The 24,431-nt window shown below is 43.2% G+C and overlaps 1 protein-coding gene across 1 annotated transcript in view; it reads left to right on the plus strand.

Moving 5' to 3' along the window:
- LOC124805017 (myrosinase 1-like) overlaps positions 1 to 24,431 on the plus strand; it is a 68,317-nt gene that overhangs the window by 17,093 nt on the left and 26,793 nt on the right. The window contains exons 3-7 of the mRNA XM_047265424.1: positions 3,253 to 3,387; positions 4,913 to 5,035; positions 5,112 to 5,292; positions 20,415 to 20,509; positions 23,712 to 23,859. Coding sequence (XP_047121380.1) covers positions 3,253 to 3,387; positions 4,913 to 5,035; positions 5,112 to 5,292; positions 20,415 to 20,509; positions 23,712 to 23,859 — 682 coding nt within the window. The remainder of the gene's footprint in view (positions 1 to 3,252; positions 3,388 to 4,912; positions 5,036 to 5,111; positions 5,293 to 20,414; positions 20,510 to 23,711; positions 23,860 to 24,431) is intronic.

Here is a 24,431-nt window from a genome sequence, read left to right on the forward strand (position 1 = left end):
TCTGTCACGTTGAACGATTCTCTTCAGACGTCGTTGGTCCTGTTCTTGCAGGATCTTGCTCCAGCTGCAGTGATGTCGGAGATTCGATGTTTTACCAGATTGCCGATATTCACGGTACAGCTCGTGAAACTGTCGTACGGGAAAATCCCCACTTCACCGCTGCTTCAGAGATGCTGTGTCCCACCTCTCGTGCGTCAGCTATGACGCCACATTCGAACTCACTTAAATCTTGATAACCTGCCATTGTAGTAGCAGTAACCGATCTAACAACCGCACCAGACACTTGCTGTCTTATATACGAGTTGCCGACCCTGGATGTTTACATATATCTGTATTTGAATACGCATGCCTAGGCCAGTTTCTTTGGCGCTTCAGTGTAGTACAACACAGATACTACACTACAGTATTGGATTCCGCAGGAAGGTGATGTGACGAGTGAAGACAGTGTCTCACCCAGTGCAGGAATCACGAGATTATAATGCGAGCACAAGAGTGTAAAGACATCACGACAAACGGAGATTTGGGCCGCTCCTGGAAACGTTCTTGGATGGCTGAAGTGGTTAATACTCGTATAATCGCTCCCGACAAGTGGGAGATCCGGGTTCGAGTCCCGATGCAGCATAATGGATTTGCTACTCAGGAAATTGTGGTCTTACGTAAAATCGGTATGCGGGTCGAAGGCTTCCATCCAGTCACTCACTGATCAGTCTGGTCTGGCAACGGAAGACAGCAAAACGAAAGCTGAAATTTTAAATTTAGCATTTGAGAAATCTTTCACGCAGGAGGATCGTACAAACATACCGCCGTTCGAGTCTCGTACAGATTCCCGTATGGAGGACATAGTGATGGACATCCCTGGGGTTGTGAAACAGCTGAATGGGTTGAAAATAAATAAATCACCAGGTCCTGATGGGATTCCAATTCGGTTTTACAGAGAGTACTCTACTCCATTGGCTCCTTACTTAGCTTACATTTATCACGAATTTCTTGCCAACGTAAAGTACCGAGAGACTGGAAAAAAGCGCAGATGACGCCTGTATATAAGAAGGGTAGAAGGACGGATCCTCAAAATTACAGACCAATATCCTTAACATCGGTTTGTTGCAGGATTCTCGAACACACTCTCAGTTCAAATATAATGAATTTCCTTGAGACAGAGAAGTTGCTGTCCATGCATCAGCACGGCTTTAGAAAGCAGCGCTTCTGCGAAACGCAACTCGCCCTTTTTTCACATGATATTTTGCGAACCATGGATGAAGGGTATCAGACTGATGCCATATTCCTTGACTTCCGGAAAGCGTTTGACTCGGTGCCCCACTGCAGACTCCCAACTAAGGTAAGAACATATGGGATTGCTTCCGAAATATGTGAGTGGCTCGAAGACTTCTTCAGTAATAGAACCCAGTACGTTGTCCTCGATGATGAGTGTTGATCGGAGGTGAGGGTATCATCTGGAGTGCCCCAGGGAAGTGTGGTAGGTCCGTTGTTCTTTTCTATCTACATAAATGATCTCTTGGATGGCGTGGATAGCAATGTGCGGCTGTTTGCTGATGATGCTGTGGTGTACGGGGAGGTGTCGTCGTTGAGTGACTGTAGGAGGATACAAGATGACTTGTACAGGATTAGTGATTGGTGTAAAGAATGACAGCTAACTCTAAATATAGTTAAATGTAAATCAATGTAGATGGATAGGAAAAAGAATCCAATAATGTTTTAATACTCCATTAGTAGTGTAGCGCTTGACACAGTCACGTCGATTAAATATTTGGGCGTAACATTGCAGAGCGATATGAAGCGGGACAACCATGTTGTGGGGAAGGCTGATAGTCGTCTTCGGTTCATTGGTAGAATTTTGGGAAGATGTGGTTCATCTGTAAAGGAGACCGCTTATAAAACACTAATACGACATATTCTTGAGTACTGCTCGAGCGTTTGGGATCCCTATCAGGTCGGATTGAGGGAGGACATAGAAGCAATTCAGAGGCGGGCTGCTATATTTGTTACTGGTAGGTTTGATCATCACGCGAGTGGTACGGAAATGCTTCAGGAACTCGGGTGGGAGTCTCTAGAGGAAAGGAGGCGTTCTTTTCGTGAATCGCTACTGAGGGAATTTAGAGAACCAGCATTTGGGGCTGACTGCAGTATAATTTTACTGCCGCCAACTTACATTTCGCGGAAAGACCAGAAAGATAAGATAAGAGATATTAGGACTCGTACAGAGGCACATAGGCAGTCATTTTTCCGTCGTTCTGTTTGGGAGTGGAACAGGGAGAGAAGATGCTAGTTGTGGTACAAGGTACCCTCCGCCATGCACCGTATGGTGGATTGCGGAGTACGTATGTAGATATGTAGATGTTGATGAGGTGACATGCAGTAAGCAGACCACGTTCCAAGTCAATGAGCTCTTCTGACCGACACACTCTGCCCTCACTGCTTCTCCACTGACAACACGATACTCCCCGCCTCTTTTTGTTATTGACGTGTTCACTCCTCGTGACAATCAGCGGTCAATTCCGCATTATATATAGTGATCTCCGGTCACTGTAGATCGGATATCGTATCTATTGCTATACTGGGACATACTGTGTGACAACCACACGGAAGCATCATAACATCTATTCCGAAGGAAGTATCTGAAACAGAAGCGAAATTTCAGTTCACATGGTGTTAGGAATTACGTGTGGAGGCAGCAAAAATGTTTATATTGTGTGATGTGGCGACAACTGGCGACATATATATATATATATATATATATATATATATATATATATATATAAGCTTTCTACAGTTAGACTGCTTCTAGAATCGGAAGTGAGTGAATGAGTGTCATTTTATGGATTTCCTCCTCACTGTCTGCAACATTTTTATCCGCATTCGTTTGTTTTCACGAGAGTGAGGACGCCGAGAACCCCATCACTGAGCGTCCATAAGCTCTAAACACACACACACAGACACACACACTGCTTCTAGAAACAGTATCAACTGAATATCAGTTCTAGATAAGTTGCAAAATTTCTTTTCTCTCTGTCGATCGATATACCAATTAGATGAAGAAGAAGAATATAAGAACTTGCAGGGGGACATACAGACGTATCATTATTCCTTACTGGTTTATAATATTGATCAATAAATAAGAAATTATGTTGATTAGGTCTTCAAATTAAAAAAAACCAACAGGTGCATTGTATTAATGTATATATGTTGACGCATGATGTTGTTGTCACTCGCCCCTTACACCTTGTGATGCAACAGGCGGACGTGTACCGATTCTCGATATCCTGGCCACGTGTCCTTCCAACTGGAGATCTTGACGTCATCAACCAGGCTGGCATCGACTACTACAACAACCTCATCAACGAGCTGCTCGCCAATGGAATTCAGCCTCTGGTGAGTCAGGGTAAAGAGTTTTCATTTCAAACAGGATCATCTAGAAGGGTATGCATTTGAAGCTTGTAGTTCAGCAATTCTAGCTTTGAATTTTGCAATACATTTCTTTCTCTCTTGTGTGTGTCTCTCTCTTCATGGTAACATAACTGATAAAACCGTCATTTTCTACAGTCTGGCCCACACATTCGACTCGTAACAGTACTGTGCGTGTTTTCCTGTCTACTCATCAACTCTACTGCTAAATTAACCAATTCGGATGGCTAGTCCCATGAGCTCATTTCTTATTGAATCGGTGTTATATGGTTTTGGCCACCAGTTCATGAGTCAGCTACTAACGTTATAAATTTTGGTAGCAAAAGGAGAAAGGGGTGAGTGCCAATTAGACTATCTTTATGGTGCCCCTGCGGAAATATGGGAAATAAAACTGATGACGTTCTTGGTGAGAATCTTGCCGGCCGGTGTGGCCGAGCGGTTCTAGGCGCTTCAGTCTGGAACCGCGCGACCACTACGATCGCAGGTTCGAATCCTACCTCGGGCAGCGGGCTGATGACCTCAGAAGTCCCATAGTGCTCAGAGCGATTTGAACCATTTTTTGAGAATTTGTATAAACATTTAGTCCTTTCACATATTTACATCTTCAGCTTTATCTCGGTTCCGACAGTATGTGAGGTGCCACTAAAATTTCCCCAAAAATGTGAACATTTGCTTCACATCTTAAATTTAACCCTCTCCTTCAACGTAGTCCCCCCGCACCTGTATGCAACACACATTTCTTTTTTCAGGAAATTCTCTTCTTGCTATTGACAGTATGCATTATTTATCCTCTCTACTTCGGCCGTCATCAGCTATTTTGGTGCCCAAATAGCAACACTCATCTACCACATTTAGTGTCTCACTTCCTAATCTAATTCACTCAGCATCACCTGAGTTAATGGCTCTGAGCACTATGCGACCTAACTTCTGAGGTCATCAGTGGCCTAGAACTTAGAACTAATTAAACCTAACTAACCTAAGGACATCACACACATCCACGATCGAGGTAGGATTCGAACCTGCGACCGTAGCGGTTGCTCGGCTCCAGACTGTAGCGCCTAGAACCGCACGGCCACTCCAGCCGGCTCACCTGAGTTAATTCGTCTACATTCCATTACCGCAGTTCCACGTTTTAGATATTCTTAGCATAACCTCTTTTCAAGAATTGATTTTCCAAATCCTTGGTCCTCTCTGACATAATGTCAATGACAACGGCAAACCTCCAAATTTTAATTTCTTCTCCCTGCAGATTAACGCCATTTCCAAATTGCCCATGGTTTCATTCACTGCTTGTTGAATGTGCAGATGGAATAACATCGGGGACAGGCTGCAACCCTGTTTCATTGCCCTTTAAGTGTCCTTTAATTCTTGCACTTGGAGTCAACATTCCGTACAAGTTTTATTTAAGCTCTCGTTCCCTCTATTTTATCGCTGCTCCCAGACTGCGGAGAAGTGTAATCTCCTGAATTTGGTGGTGTGTCGCCTTGTGCAGGTGACGATGTACCACTGGGACCTGCCGCAGGCGCTGCAGTACCTCGGAGGCTGGCCCAACGAGTTGATGGTCGACTACTTTGTGGAGTACGCCAGGATACTATTCGAAAACTTTGGCGACAGGGTGAGTCCCAGTCAAGCTGAACTTTCTTATTGGAGTGTTTTTTTTTCGAACTTTAGGAAAACATGTCCCTTCACAGGTGAAATGGTGGATCACGTTCAACGAACCAGCCGTTTTCGTGAGCTGGTACGCGGCCATAGGCATGGCTCCCTCACAGAACGCTTCCGGCATCGGCGACTACTTGTCCACCCACACACTGCTCAAGGCGCACGCTCGCGTCTGGCACCTGTACGACGAGCAGTACAGAGCGACACAGAACGGTGAGTGTTCTATCGCACCTTCATTAGTCGCTTAATCACGGATGCTGATCACTTCCATTGTAGTCTGTTTTCTGTACACTAAGGTGATAAAAGTCGAGATATTCACATATACAGATGGCAGTAAGGTCGCATACACAAGGTATAACGGGGCAGCGCATTGGCCGAACTGTCATTTGTACTCGTGTGATTCATGTGGAAATGTTTCCGACGCCAGATTTCGCCGCACTCTTGACACTGTAGATCTCGAAATACTGAATTCCCTAACGAGAATTAACAGAGATTAAACGAGAGATGATAGTTGGAGCTAGACGCATGAGACATTCCAGTTCGGAAATCGTTAAGGAATTCAATATTCCGAGATCTACAGGGTCAAGAGGGTGCCGAGAATATCGATTTTCAAGCATAACCTCTCACGAAGGACGACGCAGTGGCGAACGGCCTTCACTTAAGGACCGAGAGCAGCGGTGTTTGCGTAGTGTTGTCAGTGCTAACAGACAAGCAGCACTGCGCGAAACAACTGCAGAAAGCAATTTGAGACTACGACTAACGAATCCGTTAGGACAGTGTGGCGAAATCTGGCGTTAACGGGCTGTGTAAGCAGACGACCGACGCGAGTGCCTCTGGTAACAGGATGAAACTGCCTGCAGCACCACTCCTGGGGTCATGACCATATCGGTTGGACCCTTGACGAGTGAGTAACTGTGGCCTGGTCAGATGAGTCCCGATTTCAGTTGGTAAGAGCTGGTTGAACGTTTAGAGCGTGGTACAGACCCCAAGAAGCCATGGACCCAAGTTGTCAACAAGGCACTGTGCAAGTTGATGGTGGCACCAAAATGGTACGGACTGTGTTTACACGGAGTGGACTGCGTCCTCTGTTCCAACAGAACCGATCATTGACTGGAAATGTTTGTGTTCGGCTCCCTGCAGACCATGAGTGAAGTTCCAAAAAACGATGGTCTTTTTATGGATGACAGTACGCCGTGCTACCGGGCCACAGTTGTGCGCGATTGGTTTGAAGAACATTCTGAACAGTTAGAGTGAGTAATTTGACCACCCAGACTGCCTGACATGAATACCACTGAATCTTTATGGGCCACAATCGAGAGGTCAGTCCTTACTCAAAATCCTGCACTGGCAACATTTTCGCAATTACGGACGGCCATAGAGGCAGCGTGGCTCAGTGTTTCTGCAGGGGACCTCCAAAGACTTGTTGGGTCCACGCCAGGTCGAGCTGCTACACTATGCCGGGGAAAAGGAGGTCCGTCAAGATATTGGGAGACACCCCACGACTTTTATCGCCTCAGTGTATCTCTGCACATCTTCCATTTTTATATACTTAGTGCTATTCCTTTGATTTTGTACACGTTTATACTAATGCGGACAACTTTTATTAATTCACGATTAAACAACCACAGAATGAAGTTAAAGTTCGCACTACCTAAACCAGCTGCATCGGCGCGATTGAGCAAACTTGGTGGTCGAAGAATGGTACTCGAAACTCCGTAACTCTTTTCAGACTCGTTATTAGTACGGGAATTATTACTCCGTATAGCAGTCTATAAGCGAATCCAGTAGCAGGCAACCATGTTCCAGTACTGCCTCGCGAGGATGAGGTCAACAGTCATCACTCGGCGAATGATATGTCAGTGCAGCTCGCAGTCGCTTCTAGGTTGCGCGACCAATAACATGGAGCAGTACTTGTCCTGAGCTGCTTTCACGTACAAACATCGATTCATTCTCTGACGAAATCGATGTCGCTATCCGGGTGAGACACAAGACTTCATATGTATACGAGATCTCAAAAACTTTTTCTCAGTGTGTAAATAACGGAAACAACGAGATAAAGGTCCGTATACTACAAGTCCGCACTCGGACGAACTCACAACAGAAACTACATAAGCAAATTTATGGAAACTATATTTTGTCACAATTTAATCGTGTCAGGTTGAAAACACTTTGAGAGTGTATTTGACATCGTGAGGTACATGAAACACTGTCTGGTACCATGTGAAAGCAGTCACAAAGAAAAGTTGGGTCAGTTACTAAAATTACCTTCACGAGTTATCACAAAAGCTAGAGAAATATTATTTAAGCAAATACATTGCAGAAGAAGCACTGTAAGAAGCTGTTTGATACCACAAGACACACGTGGTCGGAATCACTAAGAGGTATCGACTAATTTAAGGAATAAGAAACCATGGAACATCAAAATAACTACATCTACATCTACATCTACATCTATACTCCGCGAGCCACCTTACGGTGTGTGGCGGAGGGTACTTATTGTACCACTATCTGATCCCCCCTTCCCTGTTCCATTCACGAATTGTGCGTGGGAAGAACGACTGCTTGTAAGTCTCCGTATTTGCTCTAATTTCTCGGATCTTTTCGTTGTGATCATTACGCGAGATATATGTGGGCGGTAGTAATATGTTGCCCATCTCTTCCCGGAATGTGCTCTCTCGTAATTTCGATAATAAACCTCTCCGTATTGCGTAACGCCTTTCTTGAAGTGTCCGCCACTGGAGCTTGTTCAGCATCTCCGTAACGCTCTCGCGCTGACTAAATGTCCCCATGACGAATCGCGCTGCTTTTCGCTGGATCATGTCTATCTCTTCTATTAATCCAACCTGGTAAGGGTCCCATACTGATGAGCAATACTCAAGAATCGGACGAACAAGCGTTTTGTAAGCTACTTCTTTCGTCGATGAGTCACATTTTCTTAGAATTCTTCCTATGAATCTCAACCTGGCGCCTGCTTTTCCCACTATTTGTTTTATGTGATCATTCCACTTCAGATCGCTCCGGATAGTAACTCCTAAGTATTTTACGGTCGTTACCGCTTCCAATGATTTACCACCTATGGCATAATCGTACTGGAATGGATTTCTGCCCTGAAGGCAGTATTCAAATAAACTGCACTCTGAAAAGACTGGGGAATCATAAATTGTTCCCTAACTATCCTCGACATTCTAACAGCTATGGATCCCAATGCTGACCCTCAGTGCAGCAAAAAAACGTAACTGGATGGTCCTACTGTGACCAGCCCCAAGAAGCCCGTGTTTTCTCGAGATGTCTCGCTCCACACACACACATACCGCCAAAACCCAATGGACAAGAAAAACAAGTGACCAATGCCAACTACAGCAACTTAAGCCTCTCGACCTCTTTGGTCAGTTATCTCCACGTCTATTCACGGACCTAAGGTTTTAGAGTTTATATTCTTTGCAAACCGATGGCCTTATGAAAGTTGCTAGGTGATCGCTGTAGCTACTGTCACAAAAGGAGAAAAGGAGCACGGTAAACATGTCATTAACCTACAGGTGTCGGTAATTTCTCTCATTGTTGCCCATATTTTACTCTTTTAAACCAAAGAGAGACTTAATATCGCTCGTCTTGTGAAACGGGTCGGCCCTATACTCTCCTCATGCGTTTTCCTCTCTTGAAGGCTACTGCAACAGGAGCTCAGATATTCGTACTTGTCGTACATATGACAGAATCACAAACCCAGAGAAATATTATAGAAAAAGTTTTTACTTTCCTATAAATTGCTTTAAATATGTTCGTCATGTACTTGATTTTTACTCTAATGGGAACTTCAGTATCAGCTGAGTTACAGACTGTTGGAAGACCTCTCGTGTGACATACAAACGTGACTAGCCGCAAAATGCAATCGTAACACGTGTGAAATTACTTCCACAGCAGATTTGTAGCCATTGTAGTGTTTCGTACCATATAACTCTAATCAGTTATGTGAGAAATCGGTAATCTAAATTCAGTTCCTTGTTAAACAGCTCACAACAGACGGATGATTCTGTTAAGTTTTTGATAGCTGGGAAGACCATGAGAAGTGCTGAAACGCAGTCACGCAACCAAATCAGATGTGATATAATCGGTTAGAGAATAGACATGTTAGATTATAGCATTGTTGTTAATTAATTAAATGTGCAACTCGGGATACCCTTGGTCACTCTGAATAATCAAAATAGTGTCTCTCCTGGAAATTATTGTCTGCATGATGAATTATCCGTCCCCACGCATAGCAATACGGAAATGTCGGACTCCGGGTACGCCTGTTGGGCACACGCTATTCGTATACGGGCATGCTGAAGTGAAGGGTCAAGAAAACGAACTTCAACGTTTGTCATATGACGTCCGCTAAGATCAAATATAACAAATCTGGAATGAGATTTTCACTCTGCAGCGGAGTGTGCGCTGATATGAAACTTCCTGGCAGATTAAAACTGTGTGCCCGTCCGAGACTCGAAGGTGTGAGGACCGGGCGTGACTCGTCCTTCGGTAGCTCAGATGGTATAGCACTTGCCCGCGAAAGGCAAAAGGTCCCGAGTTCGAGTCTCGGTCGGGCACACAGTTTTAATCTGCCAGGAAGTTTCATATCAGCGCACACTCCGCTGCAGAGTGAAAATCTCATTCTGGAAACATCCCCCAGGCTGTGGCTAAGCCATGTCTCCGCAGTATCCTTTCTTTCAGGAGTGATAGTTCTGCAAGGTTCGCAGGAGAGATTCTGTAAAGTTTGGAAGGTAGGAGACGAGATACTGGCAGAAGTGAAGCTGTGAGGACCGGGCGTGAGTCGTGCTTCGGTAGCTCAGATGGTAGAGCACTTGCCCGCGAAAGGCAAAGGTCCCGAGTTCGAGTCTCGGTCGGGCACACAGTTTTAATCTGCCATGAAGTTTCATAACAAATTTGTCCCGGGTTTGAAACTCGCCACCGCTTAAATTTTGATTAATAATCAGCATTGTCTGTCGAAGACATCCGGCATAAGGAGTTATCCTCATTCTGCCATTCACCTCATCAACAGACTTGCACTTGGAGTGGGAAACTGCCCCTAAAGGCGGAAGAATCAACAAAGATCAACGGCATGAGGATGCAAAAGGCAATGGGAAGCACTGCATTAAAGACATATAACGTGCATCCACAGGACATGTGGCCTGTAACTGAAGAAGTGTCATGATGATCTCTCCGTTTGCAAAAGATTCTGGAATACTCCCCCATTCGCATTTCCGGGAGGGGACTGCCACGGGGGAGGTGACTATGAGAAAAAAATTGAATAATCAACAAAAGGGTAACGTTCTACGAGTCGGGACGTGGAAAGTCAGAACCTTGAATGTGGTAGGGAAGCTAGAAAATCTGAAAAAGGAAATGCAAGGGCTCAATCTAGATATAGTAGGGGTCAGTGAAGTGAAATGGAAAAAGACCACGATTTCTGGACAGATGAGTGCAGGGTAATGTCAACAACAGCAGAAAATGACATAATTGGAGTAGGATTCGTTATGAATAGGAAGGTAGGGCAGAGAGTGTGTTACTGTGAACGATTCAGTGATAGGGTTATTCTTATCTGAATCGACAGCAAACCACCATCGACAACGATAGTTCAGGTATACATGCCGATATCACAAGCTGAAAATGAAGAGATAGAGAAAGTATATGAGGATATTAAAAGTCTTATACAATACGCAAAGGGAGATGAAAATCTAATAGTCATGGGGGACTGGAATGCAGTTGTAGGAGAAGGAGTAGAAGAAAATGTAACTGGAGAATATGGCCTTGGGACAAGGAATGACAGAGAAGAAAGACTAATTGAATTCTGTAATAAATTTCAGCTAGTAATAGCGAATACCCTGTTCAAGAATCACAAGAGGAGAAGGTATACTTGGAAAAGGCCGAATGATACGGGAAGATTTCAGATGGCCAGACAGAGATTCTGTAATCAGATACTGGATTGTAAGGCGTACCCAGGAGCAGATATAGACTCAGATCACAATGCAGCAGTGATGAAGTGTAGGCTGAAGTTTAAGAGAGCAGTCACGAAGAATCAGTACGCAAAGAAGTGGTATACGGAAGTGCTAAGCAACAACGATATTCTCTTGAAGTTCACTAAGGCTGTAGATACAGCAATAAGGTATAGCTCAGCAGAGAAAAAAATAGGTGCGAAGAAGGTAATTGCGAAGAAACCATGCGTAACAGAAGAAATACTTCAGCTGATCGATGAAAGAAGGAAGTACAAAAATGTCCAGGGAAATACAGGGATACAAGAAATGAAAGTCGCTGGGGAAAGAAATAAATAGGAAGCACAGGGAAGCTAAAACGAAATGGCCACATGTAAAATGTGAAGAAGTCGAAAAAGAAATGATTGCGGGAAGGACTGACTCAGCATATAGGAAAGCCAAAAGAACCTTCGGTGAAATTAAAAGCAAGGGTGGTAATATTATGAGTGCAACGGGAATTCCACTGCTAAATGCAGAGGAGAGAGCGGATAGGTGGCAAGAGTAAACTGAAGCCCTCTGTCAGGAGGAAGATTTGTCTGACATAATAGAAGAAGAAACAGGATTCGATTTAGAAGAGACAGGGGATCAAGTATTAGAATCAGTATATTCCATCAAAATTTCGACAATCGTTGGGGGAAGTGGCAACAAAACGACTATTCACGTTGGTATGTCGAATGCATTTGTTTGGTAATATAGTGTCCGAATTTCGGAAAAATATCATCCACACGATTCCGAAGACTGCAAGAGCTGATAAGTGCGAGAATTATCGCACAATCACCTTAACAGCTCATGCATCCAAGTTGCTGAAAAGAATAATACACGAAAGAATGGAAAAATAAATTGAGCAGTTTTGGTTTACGAAATGTAAAGGCACCAGAAAGGCATTTCTGACGTTGCGGTTGATAACGGAGACAAGACTAAAGAAAAATCGAGACACGTTTATAGGATTTGTCGACCTTGAAAAAGCGTTCGATAATGTGAAATGGTGAAAGCTGTTCGAAATTATGAGAAAGTAGGGGTAAGCTACAGGGAGAGACGAGTAATATACAACATGTACAGGAACCAAGAGGGGTAATAAGAGTGGACGGCCAAGAACGAAGTGCTCAGATTAAAATGGGTGTAAGACAGGGACGTCCTCTTTGGCCCCTACCGGTCAATCTGTACATCGATGAAGCAGTGATGGAAATAAAAGAAAGGTTCAAGAGTGGAATTAAAATTCAAGGTGAAAGGATGTCAGTGATACGATACGCTGATGGCATTGCTACCCTGAGTGAAAGTGAAGAAGAATTGCGTGATCTACTGAATGGAATGAACAGTCTAACGAGTGCAGATTATGGACTGAGAGTAAATCGAAGAAAGACGATGGTAATGAGAATTGGCAGGAATTAGAAAAACGATAAACTTAACATACGGATTAATGGCCCCGAAGTAGATGAAGTTAAGGAATTCTGCTACCTACGCAGTAAAATAAGCACTGACGCAAGGAGCAAGAGGAAATGAATAGAAAACTAGCACTGGCAAAAAGGGCGTTCCTGTCCAGCAGAAGTCTCCACTATGGAACATACGAGGTAATCTGAGGAAGAAATTTCTGAGAATGTACATTTGAAGCACAGAATTGCATGGTAGTGAAACATGGACTGTGGGAAAACCGGAAGAGAAGAGAATCGAAGCATTTGAGATGTGGTGCTACAGACGAATGTTGAAAATTAGATGGAGTAATAAGGTAAGGAATGAGGAGTTCCTGCGCCGAATCTGAAAGGAAAGGAATATGTGGAAAACAGTGACAAGGAGAAGGGAACATCTGTTAAGACATCAGGGAATGACATCCGTGGTACTACATGGAGGTGTAGGCGGTAAAAACTGTAGAGGAAGACAGTGATTGGAATACATCCAGCAAATAATTGAGGATATAGGTTGCAAGTGCTACTCTGAGATGAAGAGGTTTGGACAGGAGAGGAATTCGTGGCGGGCCGCAGCAAACTAATCAGAAGACTGATGACTAAAAAAAGAAAAGTACTGCAAGCAGAGCTGGTTTGCGACCAACGGACCGAAGCGGCAACTTGGGCGGCGAAGCTCAGAGCTACACCAGAGGCGCCAGAGTGCAAAATTTACATACAATTTGTACCGTAATCAGCAGCGAAAATCCTCACATGTGAACGCATACAATAATGCTGGTAGAAGCACAAACTTTGCATTAAACACAAATTCGCAAACGAGCCGAGGGAGAGAAACTGGGAATTTGTTGTTACGAGCCGCCACTGATATCTCTATCAAAAATTGTCCTGGTTAATGAAAAGTATTTAGAACATGGGAATGTTTTCACGAAAGATGTCTAAGAACCCTAAATACAGTCAATAAACGACAGTACATAACTGTATTGAATGCCTGCCGAATGTAAAATACGATGAAATACTGAACTGAGTATCATGAAATCTTTCATTGTCAAGGATAGTAATTGCCTTTAAATCTGTTGAATTCGTGCCATTAAGAACAACACATCAAAGACTAGAAAAATTTAAGTATAATAATCTTATCAATGGCAAAAAATGCCTCTACTTGTACTGAAGTCAGATGGGAATCATACTTGACTTTTTCAATAGAACATTTCTATTTCGCATCACACACAAACTTGTGTTTTCCTTTCCAGTTTCATACACAAAACATTTGACTTTATTTGTCGAATACCAACTACTTTCATGGCAAATTTTTCAAAACTTAGCTTAGATTTTCTTCAAAAGTAACACACAAGTTAAGCAAGTAAACAGTGTCTTCTGTTTAACACATCAATATAAAATTAGATGATTTTTTTGTATTTGTGTTTCAGTTTTTCTGATCGAAAGAGAAATAATTTGTAAATTATAGAATTACAAAATTCCCATTATTAAATTAAGAAAATAAAATAAGTTTTGCATTTTTGTTGTTTTCAACCAGTTTAATAGATAACACAGTTTTATAGAAACTAGAAAATACAATCAGTCTAGTTATTCCGGCTTTCTTTAAAAGTTTTTAATAAAGTTAGCAACTGTTATAGATGAAGATGAAATACATGTTAATATTTTACACTAGATATTATTCAGAAATGTATTTCTACTACAGCGGAATCTCCGTCTAAACTTTATTTGAAAGAAAAAACAGTCCATTTTCACGATCACAAGAGGTAGATGTATAAGGTGCGATAAAAAAGTTTCCGTTGGAAGGCGTCACTAATCCATTTCCCACATGTCAGTGCTTATGTACACGCAACGGAATGGCGCTGTGTTACCTATAGCTGCAACAACACCCTTAAACGGAAACTTGCTGTTTATGTTTTTTAAGGTCTTCCCAAGAGTCCAAGCGAAGGAAAGTAATATCTGATGGATTGGGGGAGTACGATATAGCACTTGTGAGGAAAAATGTTCTCGAACCAGCCCAGGAACATCACATTACAGCATAACTTTTTTTACTCCTTTCCCTACGCCTCTACACTTTTTCCATACTCTTCTCGACAACTCAGAGGATCCTGCACTAGTCCTTAAGGTTTTGCTTGCAGCTTTCACCATTTCAATCGGATTCGATGATATTCCTTGGTTGATGCCTTAGGCCCACTTTTTGTCTACCATGACTTCTTCTGCATTGAAATTATGAGGCAATCTGTTTCGTTCTACGCTGTCAAAAGGAAATTTTCTTACGTCTGACATGCATAAACTGGACATCATCTATTCAAATCTAAGAATATGTTCTACGATTTGGTTTCAGCCTCGTTGCAAAATAATTTGCTTCGGACAAATACGTTTACATCCACGTTTGATTTTTACTTTTATCTTCAACACACTCTTTAATTGTTGGTTTAGGGTCCGCATCTCGTGGTCGTGCGGTAGCGTTCTCGCTTCCCACGCCCGGGCTCCTGGGTTCCCGGGTTCGATTCCCGGCGGGGTCAGGGATTTTCTCTGCCTCGTGATCGCTGGGTGTTGTGTGCTGTCCTTAGGTTAGTTAGTTAGTTAGTTCTAAGTTCTAGGGGACTGATGACCATAGATGTTAGGTCCCATAGTGCTCAGAGCCATTTGAACCATTTTGTTGGTTTAGGTACATTTTATGTGCGTGGACATTCATTTAATCCATGATCCCAATTTAGATGTATTGTTACAGCTACATGTTGTTTGTCTGCGCTCCACTTTCCATAATGCCTTTCTGTGGGCATATTGTAATGCAAATTAACTATGAACTAATAATGCTAACCATTTCCTGAGCCCCACTATACCGGCATGTTTCTTAAATTGTACCTGTACAATACCGGAACCTTATAGCGGTACATTATAGACAAAGTCGTCATTTCCTCTTTACAAGCTTTCTACTAACGAATCGCAATGAATACAGATTCGTGACACTTTGGAAAGTAATGTAATTTCATGCATATTCACCCATAAACAAAACATTATGTGGGCTCTTACCTTATAACAGTAATTCTCTTCACCACGTACACAAAAGCATTACATGAAAAAACAAACCAGATCAACGCTTCAGACAATTTGTTATCATTTGAAAGTGACTTCTGATAGTATGACTCCAAGAAGCTCGTAGTTCATGCAGACCTTACTAAATATCGGATGGCACAAATCAAGAGACGGTACAATACAGGTAGTTCTCTCCTAAATGACGATGTTATTGTTGCGACACCAGATACAGGCAGACCCACATAACCAGCCAAGAGGTGTGAAAACCTACCGCTGACGTAATTTTGGAACCGGGGGCTGCATTTACTGTGCTGGCCTGCAGTGGGGCATTCTACAGTTGGTGGTGTACTAGAGTGACAAATGCTGTAGCGCATCGTACCGATTCCACTACCGACTACATGATGGAATGCTGCCTCTTGTCATAACACACCCTCCGAGAGCGAGTGTCACGGATTCTACAGGTCCTAGATCGGTTTCCAAAGGTACGTAGCACTAGATGCCGAAGCACAGGTCAAGAAATTCTGGCAATTTAGGAGAGTGTGGTTTGTGCGCGTGAATCTGGTCCCTGACATGTATTCCAGTGGGTACAGGTCAGGCAAAATCGTTGGCGAAGGATCGATGAGAGTTGACTACTATGCCCCTCAAACAACTATGGCGCGTCTCGCGCCCGTCGGCCGTCGCATTTTAATTTGTTGTTTACTACAGGCATTTATTGGTAGCGGTGACTGTGGCCGACTTAAGTGGTGGGCCTTAATCAAAATGGTATTTCATTCAATTTTGATTTAGAATTAAATGCTTTTGTGAAGTTCTCTTTTTTTAACTATATTGATCTTCAGTGAAAATTATTTGTTACGTTAATGAACGTTAGACTAGCTGAATCTTAAAACATGAACATATAAGTTGAACAATGGAATAAACTTTTCATATTAATTTCCTCGGCTAGTCAGTTCATTTTAAAGCAAAAAATCTTTAGTTATTAATTACAATTGCGGCCCACACACGCGCGAAAGTATTTTTTCTTACCTCCGTTAACCATTGCACTGTAGTCGGAGTCCTGGCTCTGGCTCTCGGCTGTTTTACTGAAAATAAGAATCTTAAAGCTACGTATTTTCTGCAACGTCGGGTGGCTGTGGAGAAAAATGTATATTATGTTAATAGCGGGCTAGTTTTTCGCTTCCGCTAATTTTTATAAGTTAATATCTCCACGTAATGGCGTCGTTGGCTGCATCGGCCGCTGCGATTGTTGAACTGTAAATTACTTGAATGCAGGTTAATTCAAAAGAAGGCGGACATGAAATCAGGATCACCTCTCACAGATTAAACGTGAACGATAACATTAAATCAATATATTATCTGCTTAATTAGTACAAATATGTTTACATTTTCCAGCACTCGCAAGATGTCCGTCTACACTCAACCAAGATAAGAGAAGAAGTGAAGACGACTAAAAAATTAACAAAAGAGCGTATCTTGTCGTCTCTTTAGATCATTTTGATATATTTCTTTGCCCTCGAAACTTACACAGAGAAATTATTATAATACGGATACATGAGAAAAATATATGTTCGCCTGAGCCGCTGGCTCATAAACATAAAGTTTATGTGACCGCTCTAAGCCTGTTGATACCAGTGCCTACCAATTTTAATTGTATATTACAGCACTGAGGATGGTCACTAAGTGACCGAAAATCGATTTTGCGGATAATAAAACAAAAAAAAAATACGACCAATGCTGTTTCTCCTTCCAAATGTCCGTGTAGTTCACTGGTGTCACGGTGCCCTGGATTAGCACCAGAGATCCCGTGGAATCCGAAGCCAGCGCGACCCCACAGCGAAATCCGCCCTCACCTACCTGCATCTGTGGCACGGTGCATGTTACAAGCAGCCATTCGCCTGGATGAGGGCACCATCTGCCTGGTGTAGCAAGAAATGCGATTCATTGGACCAGGCGACACGTCTCTATCGATCCACGGCGAAAGCTCAGCGATGCTGTGGCCACTGCAATCGTAATAGATGTCGATGGGTCGACACGGGAACAATGGCGTTTGAATTGTGTGCTCCGAAACAGTTTTGCTGCACCAGCATTGTCCTCTGTCATCAGATCTGCCACAGATCGCTGCCTATCACGGATTACATAGCGGGCTGTCCTCCGACTGCTACGTTTTGTGACGAGAAGGGGCGTCCAAAACCATATAGCTTTCTCGTTATTTCACCAAACTTCAGTTACTTTCCACAGGTGCTCACGACAGTAGTAGGCGAAAAGCCGACCAGATTGGACGTTTAAATGATTCTCGTTTAGAGCTGCAGCGGCACAACAATGTGCCCTTCATCAAAACCACTTATATCAGTAGATTTCTGAATTTGCGGCCCGTATCTTTCCTGCAATGACTATCCATTCTTTTCTGTTCTGCTTCTATTCTTTCCTCCTGCGTCACGTGCGCGAACCACCACCATGAGGCGTTGACGCTCGCTGTGGCCTGTGGTCATAACATTTTGGCTCATCAGTGTTCATGATGCCAGCTCAGCAGGTTATAGCGTCCCTTCGGCGCTGTACATTCGACCGGAGAATTTCCGTGCGTGTCATCGACCGAGTGTGTGGCTAAGCGACTACAGCCCAATCATCATCGTCAACTAGGCAAAGACAGTGGCCGTCAGCTACCCCTTGTGTGGTTCTGGATTTCGAACTGGATCTACCAGCCCGAGACCTGCCAGTGGGTGCCATCTCTCGACACTCAGTCTCCAAGGGTCCTCGGTTCTACTCGGGGCGCCTGCACGTTTCTGTCAGCTGCCACGGGCCACGTACTACAGTGTACACCAGCCCAGCCACAGAGCCTCACTGCACTGTGAGGCTGACACGCGACTTGCGCTAGATAGGGCGTCGCCGTCACCAGTCGCTGTCTGTTAGCTGCGGTCGGTAGCTGCGTCGCAGCTGTCGACCTCCTGCATGGAAAAGTGAATACAGATAATGTTGGTGAGTGCTCATTCTTGACTCTGCGCTCGCCGCAGTACTGGAGATCCCATTCCAAAGCTACGCACCCTCTGGAGGCAGAAATAGCTATACTGCAACACTAATTTTGCTGACCTCCGGCTGTACAACGCTGGCGCCAACGGTTAATGATGGACTGTAGCAGGGTCGCAGTGATGGAGGAGAATTGCACGGATCGTAAGATAAAAACGTTCTTCACTTTGAGAATGACTCTCGTAATACTACTCAGTTTTCAAGTTAAATACTTCATACTTTGTAGAACAGAATAACTTTCGGTACAAAAGGAACTTTGTTTGTAAGTTAGCTCTCAAGCGAATTCAAAATGTTGTTGCTATTCACTCACATTTTGTTAAGCATTTACGTTTTTCCCTATATCTACATAACACACTCTGCAAGCCACTATACGGTATAGCGGAAGGCATCTCTCGCCACTTCTAGTATTTCCGTTCCCTGTTCGACTCGCAGATCGATCGAGAGACAAAAGATTTTTCATATGCCTGCGATATATAGATTTCTCTTACCTTGTCTTCGCCTTTCTTACGTGAAATGTATGTTCGAGGCAGACAGTAGAGTTGTTTTGCAATCAGCCAAAAATGACGGTTTAAACCTCATGAACAGTGTTTCGCAAAAGTAACGTTGTTTGTACATCTACATCTAATCTACATAGATATTCCGCCAGCCACCGTACTGTGCATGGCAGAGGGTTCTCTTTATCATCACTAATCATTTCCTTTCCTGTTCCACTTGCACATAGAGCGAGGGGAAAACGACTGTCTATACGCCTCTGTACAAGCCCTAATTTCTCGTATGTTATTTTCGTGATCCTTAACGCGCAACGTATGTTGGTGGCGGTAGAATCGTTCGGCAGTCAGCTTCAGATGCCGGTTCTCTAATTCTCTCCGGGAATTTCCATTTCAGATCACGCGACAACTCCGTAATACTCATGTGCTGATCAAACATACAGAACTAGCAGCATAACTTTGAATATTTCAGTGTCTTCCTTTAATCCGATTTGGTAGGGATCCTAAACACTCAATCAGTACTCAAGGACGGGTTGCACTCGCGTTTTATATGCGATCTCCTTCATAAAACGAGCCACACCTCCCTAAAATTCTCCCAATAAATCTAAGTCCGCCATTCGCATTATCGACCTTAGGCGCTTGTTCCACTTCATGTCGTTTTGCAAAGTGATGCCTAGATATCTAATCGTTGTCACTGTGTCAAGGATTTCTTCACCAATATTGTACTTGAACATTACCGGCTTGCTTTTGTTACTCATTTGCATTGCCTTACATTTTCCTACATTTAGAGCAAGCTGCCATTCATCACACCAAATTAAAATTCTAAGTCAGCTTGTATCCTCCTAAGTCACTGAAAGACAATACTTTTTCGTAAACTATAGCGTCATCAGCAAACAGTCGCAGATTGCTGCTCACCCTACGTCCGATGATTTATGTGTACAGAGAACACTTCTATGGAGCACTCCCGCGAGATCCTTGTCTCTAATGAACACTCATTCCCCAGGACAACGATTTGGGTTCGATTACTTAAGAAGTCGTCGAGCCAATCACATATCTGGGAACCAATTCCGTATGCTAAGACCTTCATTAGCGGTCTCTAGTGGGACACTGTGTCAGACCCTTTACGAAAATCTAGGAATACAGAATTTGCCATTGCCCCTCATCCGTGGTTCGGGATGTACCGAATGAGAAAAGACGAAGCTGAGTCTCGCATGAGCGATGCTTTCTAAATCCGAACTGGTTCGTGAACAAAAGCTTTCCTCCTTCAAGGAAACGTGATTAATAGTTCTTCAGCAAACCGTTGTTAAGGGTATTGATCTGGAATTTTGTGGGTCTGTTTTCTTACCCTTCTTGTATAATTGCACATGAACTGACCTTAATGTTAGACATATATTTTACAGGTAGTGTGGGTATCACACTGAATATTGAAGGTCTTGAGCCAGCAACTAATTCGACAGAAGATGCAGAAGCTAGCGACAGAGCCCGTCAATTCCAGGTGCGTACAATAACTCTGACGTCCCGAAGTTTCATCGATACAGCCTGTAAAAGCCTTCTGCTGAAGCTGTAATTACGTCCGAGAGTACTGAAATGTGTACTCTGTTAAGCCTGAAATGTAATATTTTGAGAAGTCGTGTTTTTTTGAACTAAGTAGTTCATAGTTTGTGAGAGCAGAAAAAATTATTTCTTACAAGTTTAGCCGTTCAGAGTTTATACAGGGTGGCTAAAGTGAAATTGGCCAGGCAAATATTGCATGCACTTTAAGACAGGCAACCCAACTAACATCATCCGTATCAAGGGCAGGAAATGTAAGTTATGTTGCTTATCTTAACCTCTTAACCCCTGAAAGTAAAAAAATTCACAGGGTATTTTTCTTTTCGTGTTTTCCAACAAACCAATTCACAAGCATGATACAAATGCAGTATAAATATGGTTTTGATGATTCGCTAATTTACGGGGTGGTCCTAAACTATATGTCAAAAATGTAAAGGCCTAAATAAGCAGATTTCGTATAGAAAGGTGTGTGCGGTAATGACACAGCTCTAGCTTTTAGAGCAGTATGAAACACAGGAAACTGAAAAGGCATGTAAAGGCAAATGACATCAGAAATATTTCAATAGTTTACAACAGGTGCTCGAAAGAGCGGCTACCAACAGCAATGCACGATTCACAGCGACGGCGCAAAATTCAGTCGGAAGAGGCGTCAGGCGTGTCGATAGCAGCAACAGGCACGCGGGCGACGAGACCTTCTTCAGACGTGACGGGACTCTCGCACATCAGGCTTCTCATACGACCCCACAAGAAAAAATCCACGCACGTTAAATGGGAGGACGCGATGACCAGGAAACTGAAGTGTCCTATCCGCAGCTGCCCGTACACAGCGAACTGCTAATTCTTGACGTTTCGACTGAGCTGGGGCTCCATCGTGCTGGAACCACATTCGTCTGCAAACAGGTAGAAGAACATCGCCCAGAAGTTAAAGTAAGACCTCCTGTAGGAAGATGTAACTGTAGCCTGTTAAACGAGTAGGTAGAGTGTACGGTACTACAAAGTTATTGTGCACAGTGCCTGTCCAAACATTAACGAAAAACTTTTCTTGGTAGGTGTGTGTACTATTGTGCTATTTCGGTTACCATGTGCCCACAGGTGAGAATTATGGATGTTCAATTGCCTTATCGCGTAAAGGTAGCCTCATCAGTAAATAAAACATCTGCAGGGAAGGTTTCGTTGATTGCAGTCTGCTGTAGGTGCCAACGAGCGAAGTTGAGATGTGGAAGGTAACCGTCAGGGGTCGTTGCTTGCACTCTCTGTAAATGGCAATGTTACGGATGCATTCCGTCTTTATGTAAAGACTTTTTGATGGCTCACACGAAGCGCACGTCCTACAGGTCTCGAGCTTGTCGATGGCTTATATTCTACGGTGTTTTGCACATTTTCTTTCACTGCAGGAGTTTTGCAATATCTTCCAATGCCAGTTCCACGCCTGGAAGCGCAAAACAATCTACTCGTGGGCAACTTCCTATGAAGACGCTCGAATGTTCGGCGAGCCGGATTATTCCCATTCGGGAATCGCTCCCTGAACATCCTTTGAGCAGCTAATCCATTCCCTTGTGCAGCCGCATACATGAAGTGTATGTCGGCCAGGTATGCATTGGTGAACCGATGCATGCTGCTCAAGATCCGTGCGGGAATTTGTGAATCCAGCAAGAGAAACGCTTTTACACGCCACCATCATCAGCGCTCTCTACCGGGTTAAGGTAGAATTACCACACACACATTCCTATACGACATGTGTTTGTTTCGATACGCTCTACGTGCCGTTACATTTTTGACATATAGTTGAGGACCACCCTGTATAAATGGAAGTCCACGTGTTTGGATTTTCAGTCTCATTTGCAGTAAAACCCACTACCCCCTGCTTTGTATTTTCTCTTCTTTTTACAGCAAAATTTTTATCCTATTTAAAACAGTCAACTGCATATGCTAATATACACAGAGAATAGGTTTGATAATGTTAACATTTTCGAAATATGTGATTTCCAATACAAGATTTTGTTGATGCGCTGAAATAACTTCATGAATGCAAAGAAATAAGAATCTTACAATAGTTTCTGGAAAGTAATAATTTGCTACTGCCAGTAAAAAAAAATCTTTACTTTTTAGTATTAGCTGCAAAACAATTACTTTCCACAATACATAAATAAATTTCATACTTTTTGCATGTGGCTCTTGTCTTGTCTGCGTTTCCTGCATTCTGAAACACTCTTTGCGTCTAGAAATTTCGTGAGATGCTTAGCTTTCTCAAACCTTACTTCAGTAACTGGTTGCAAAACAGCTCATTTTCGCTATTTAGATTTTCTACATCATTTACGTCTTCACTGTCAGAGAAATTCACCGTACAAGAATGTTCTCTTTTCGCAGTAACTAGCCTGACATATTTGTAATTAAATTTAACTTTGCCTACATGTGTTTTGTAGTCAGTCACCGACAGTCTTTTCTGCTTAGCTATCTGATTAACTGTGGTACCTGACCCTACAACTGGCAATCACAGGGTCTATAAAATGACTAAAAACCCATACCGGCCATTTTTATGTGCGATTGTAACATCTATAATATGACAGAAATGTGTCACAAAGACGAACATCTCCCATGTTTTCCTTATAGCGTTTCTCCATCATTGGTTGTGGAACATCTGATTTCTTTTTCTCTTATCTGCAATATGACCAAGGTCCATGTACGAGGACTCGCAGGAAGTGTGCTATTTCACAGTGACGAATTAAATTTATCCAAATGTGAACTAATTCTCACCATCTAGAATAGTTGGAGAGCTTTCGACAAAAACACGGATTCTCAGTTTAGTATTTCGGCATAGTAATTACTTATAAATCTTTCTAGTTCGTTGAAGAAGCCATTTTCAGCATACGACCAACTCTAAACGAACACGCAATGGCTTGCAAGACGCTGCATTCTAGTGTTAATATTAAGAACAGGAAGGTCCCCACTTGTAGACAATCGTTGTATAAGCGAAAAAAATGCGCGTATCTGTGAAGAAACGATGATCGAAGGTCGACATTTGTGGACGGAAAGAACAAACAGATTATGGTGAGTGAAATATTCTCCGAGCCGCTTTTACTCGTATTTTGCCCAAACCTGAATGTAGTGACTGCCAGAGAAGGATGCTGGTCTACTCTGTATTGCAGATGGGCATTTACGCTCACCCCATCTACAGTGCGGAAGGGGACTACCCGGCTGTGGTGAGAGAGAGGGTGGACGCCAACAGCGCAGCAGAGGGGAGACCGCGGTCCAGGCTGCCGTCCTTCACACAGGAAGAGGTCCAGTACATCAGGGGTGAGCGTCTAAGCAGGTTCCACTCTAACACGAGACTCTGCCAGCTTCTAAAGTCTTAGGCCTACTACTAGGGCTATACGGAATGTAAGTTCCATTAATTTATTTAAGAAAAACGCCAGTACAGGGACAGATATTTCATTATATGCAACATAAAGCTACAACTGTCAGCTGTTTTTCTCAGCAATTACGTTGTTCATTAAGGCACTTCCCATATCGAGGAAGGAGTTTTTCAGTGGCCTCGTTGTAGAATTCTGCCTCCTGTGAGCTAACCATGGTTTGACACTCTCCTTTACCAACTCATCTTCAAATTTCTGTGACCATACCCATAGTCTCCCTCAGACATCACGGACCGTGTTGGACGATATTGTGACGGATAAGCTCGATTATTAAAATTTTTTTGTACACTGGGTCCTAAACCCTGTGGATGATGCCCGGAATACGAGGAGCATGGGAGATACATCAAAGTTTCTGATGCGGTGCGATGCAGAAGGAGACAAATTCTCCAGACACACTGTGACAGGTGATGAAACATAGGTTGCAACATGGAGACGAAATACCAATCCATGGAGTGG

Source organism: Schistocerca piceifrons, chromosome 7 (assembly GCF_021461385.2).
Source record: "Schistocerca piceifrons isolate TAMUIC-IGC-003096 chromosome 7, iqSchPice1.1, whole genome shotgun sequence".
Taxonomy (NCBI): domain Eukaryota; kingdom Metazoa; phylum Arthropoda; class Insecta; order Orthoptera; family Acrididae; genus Schistocerca; species Schistocerca piceifrons.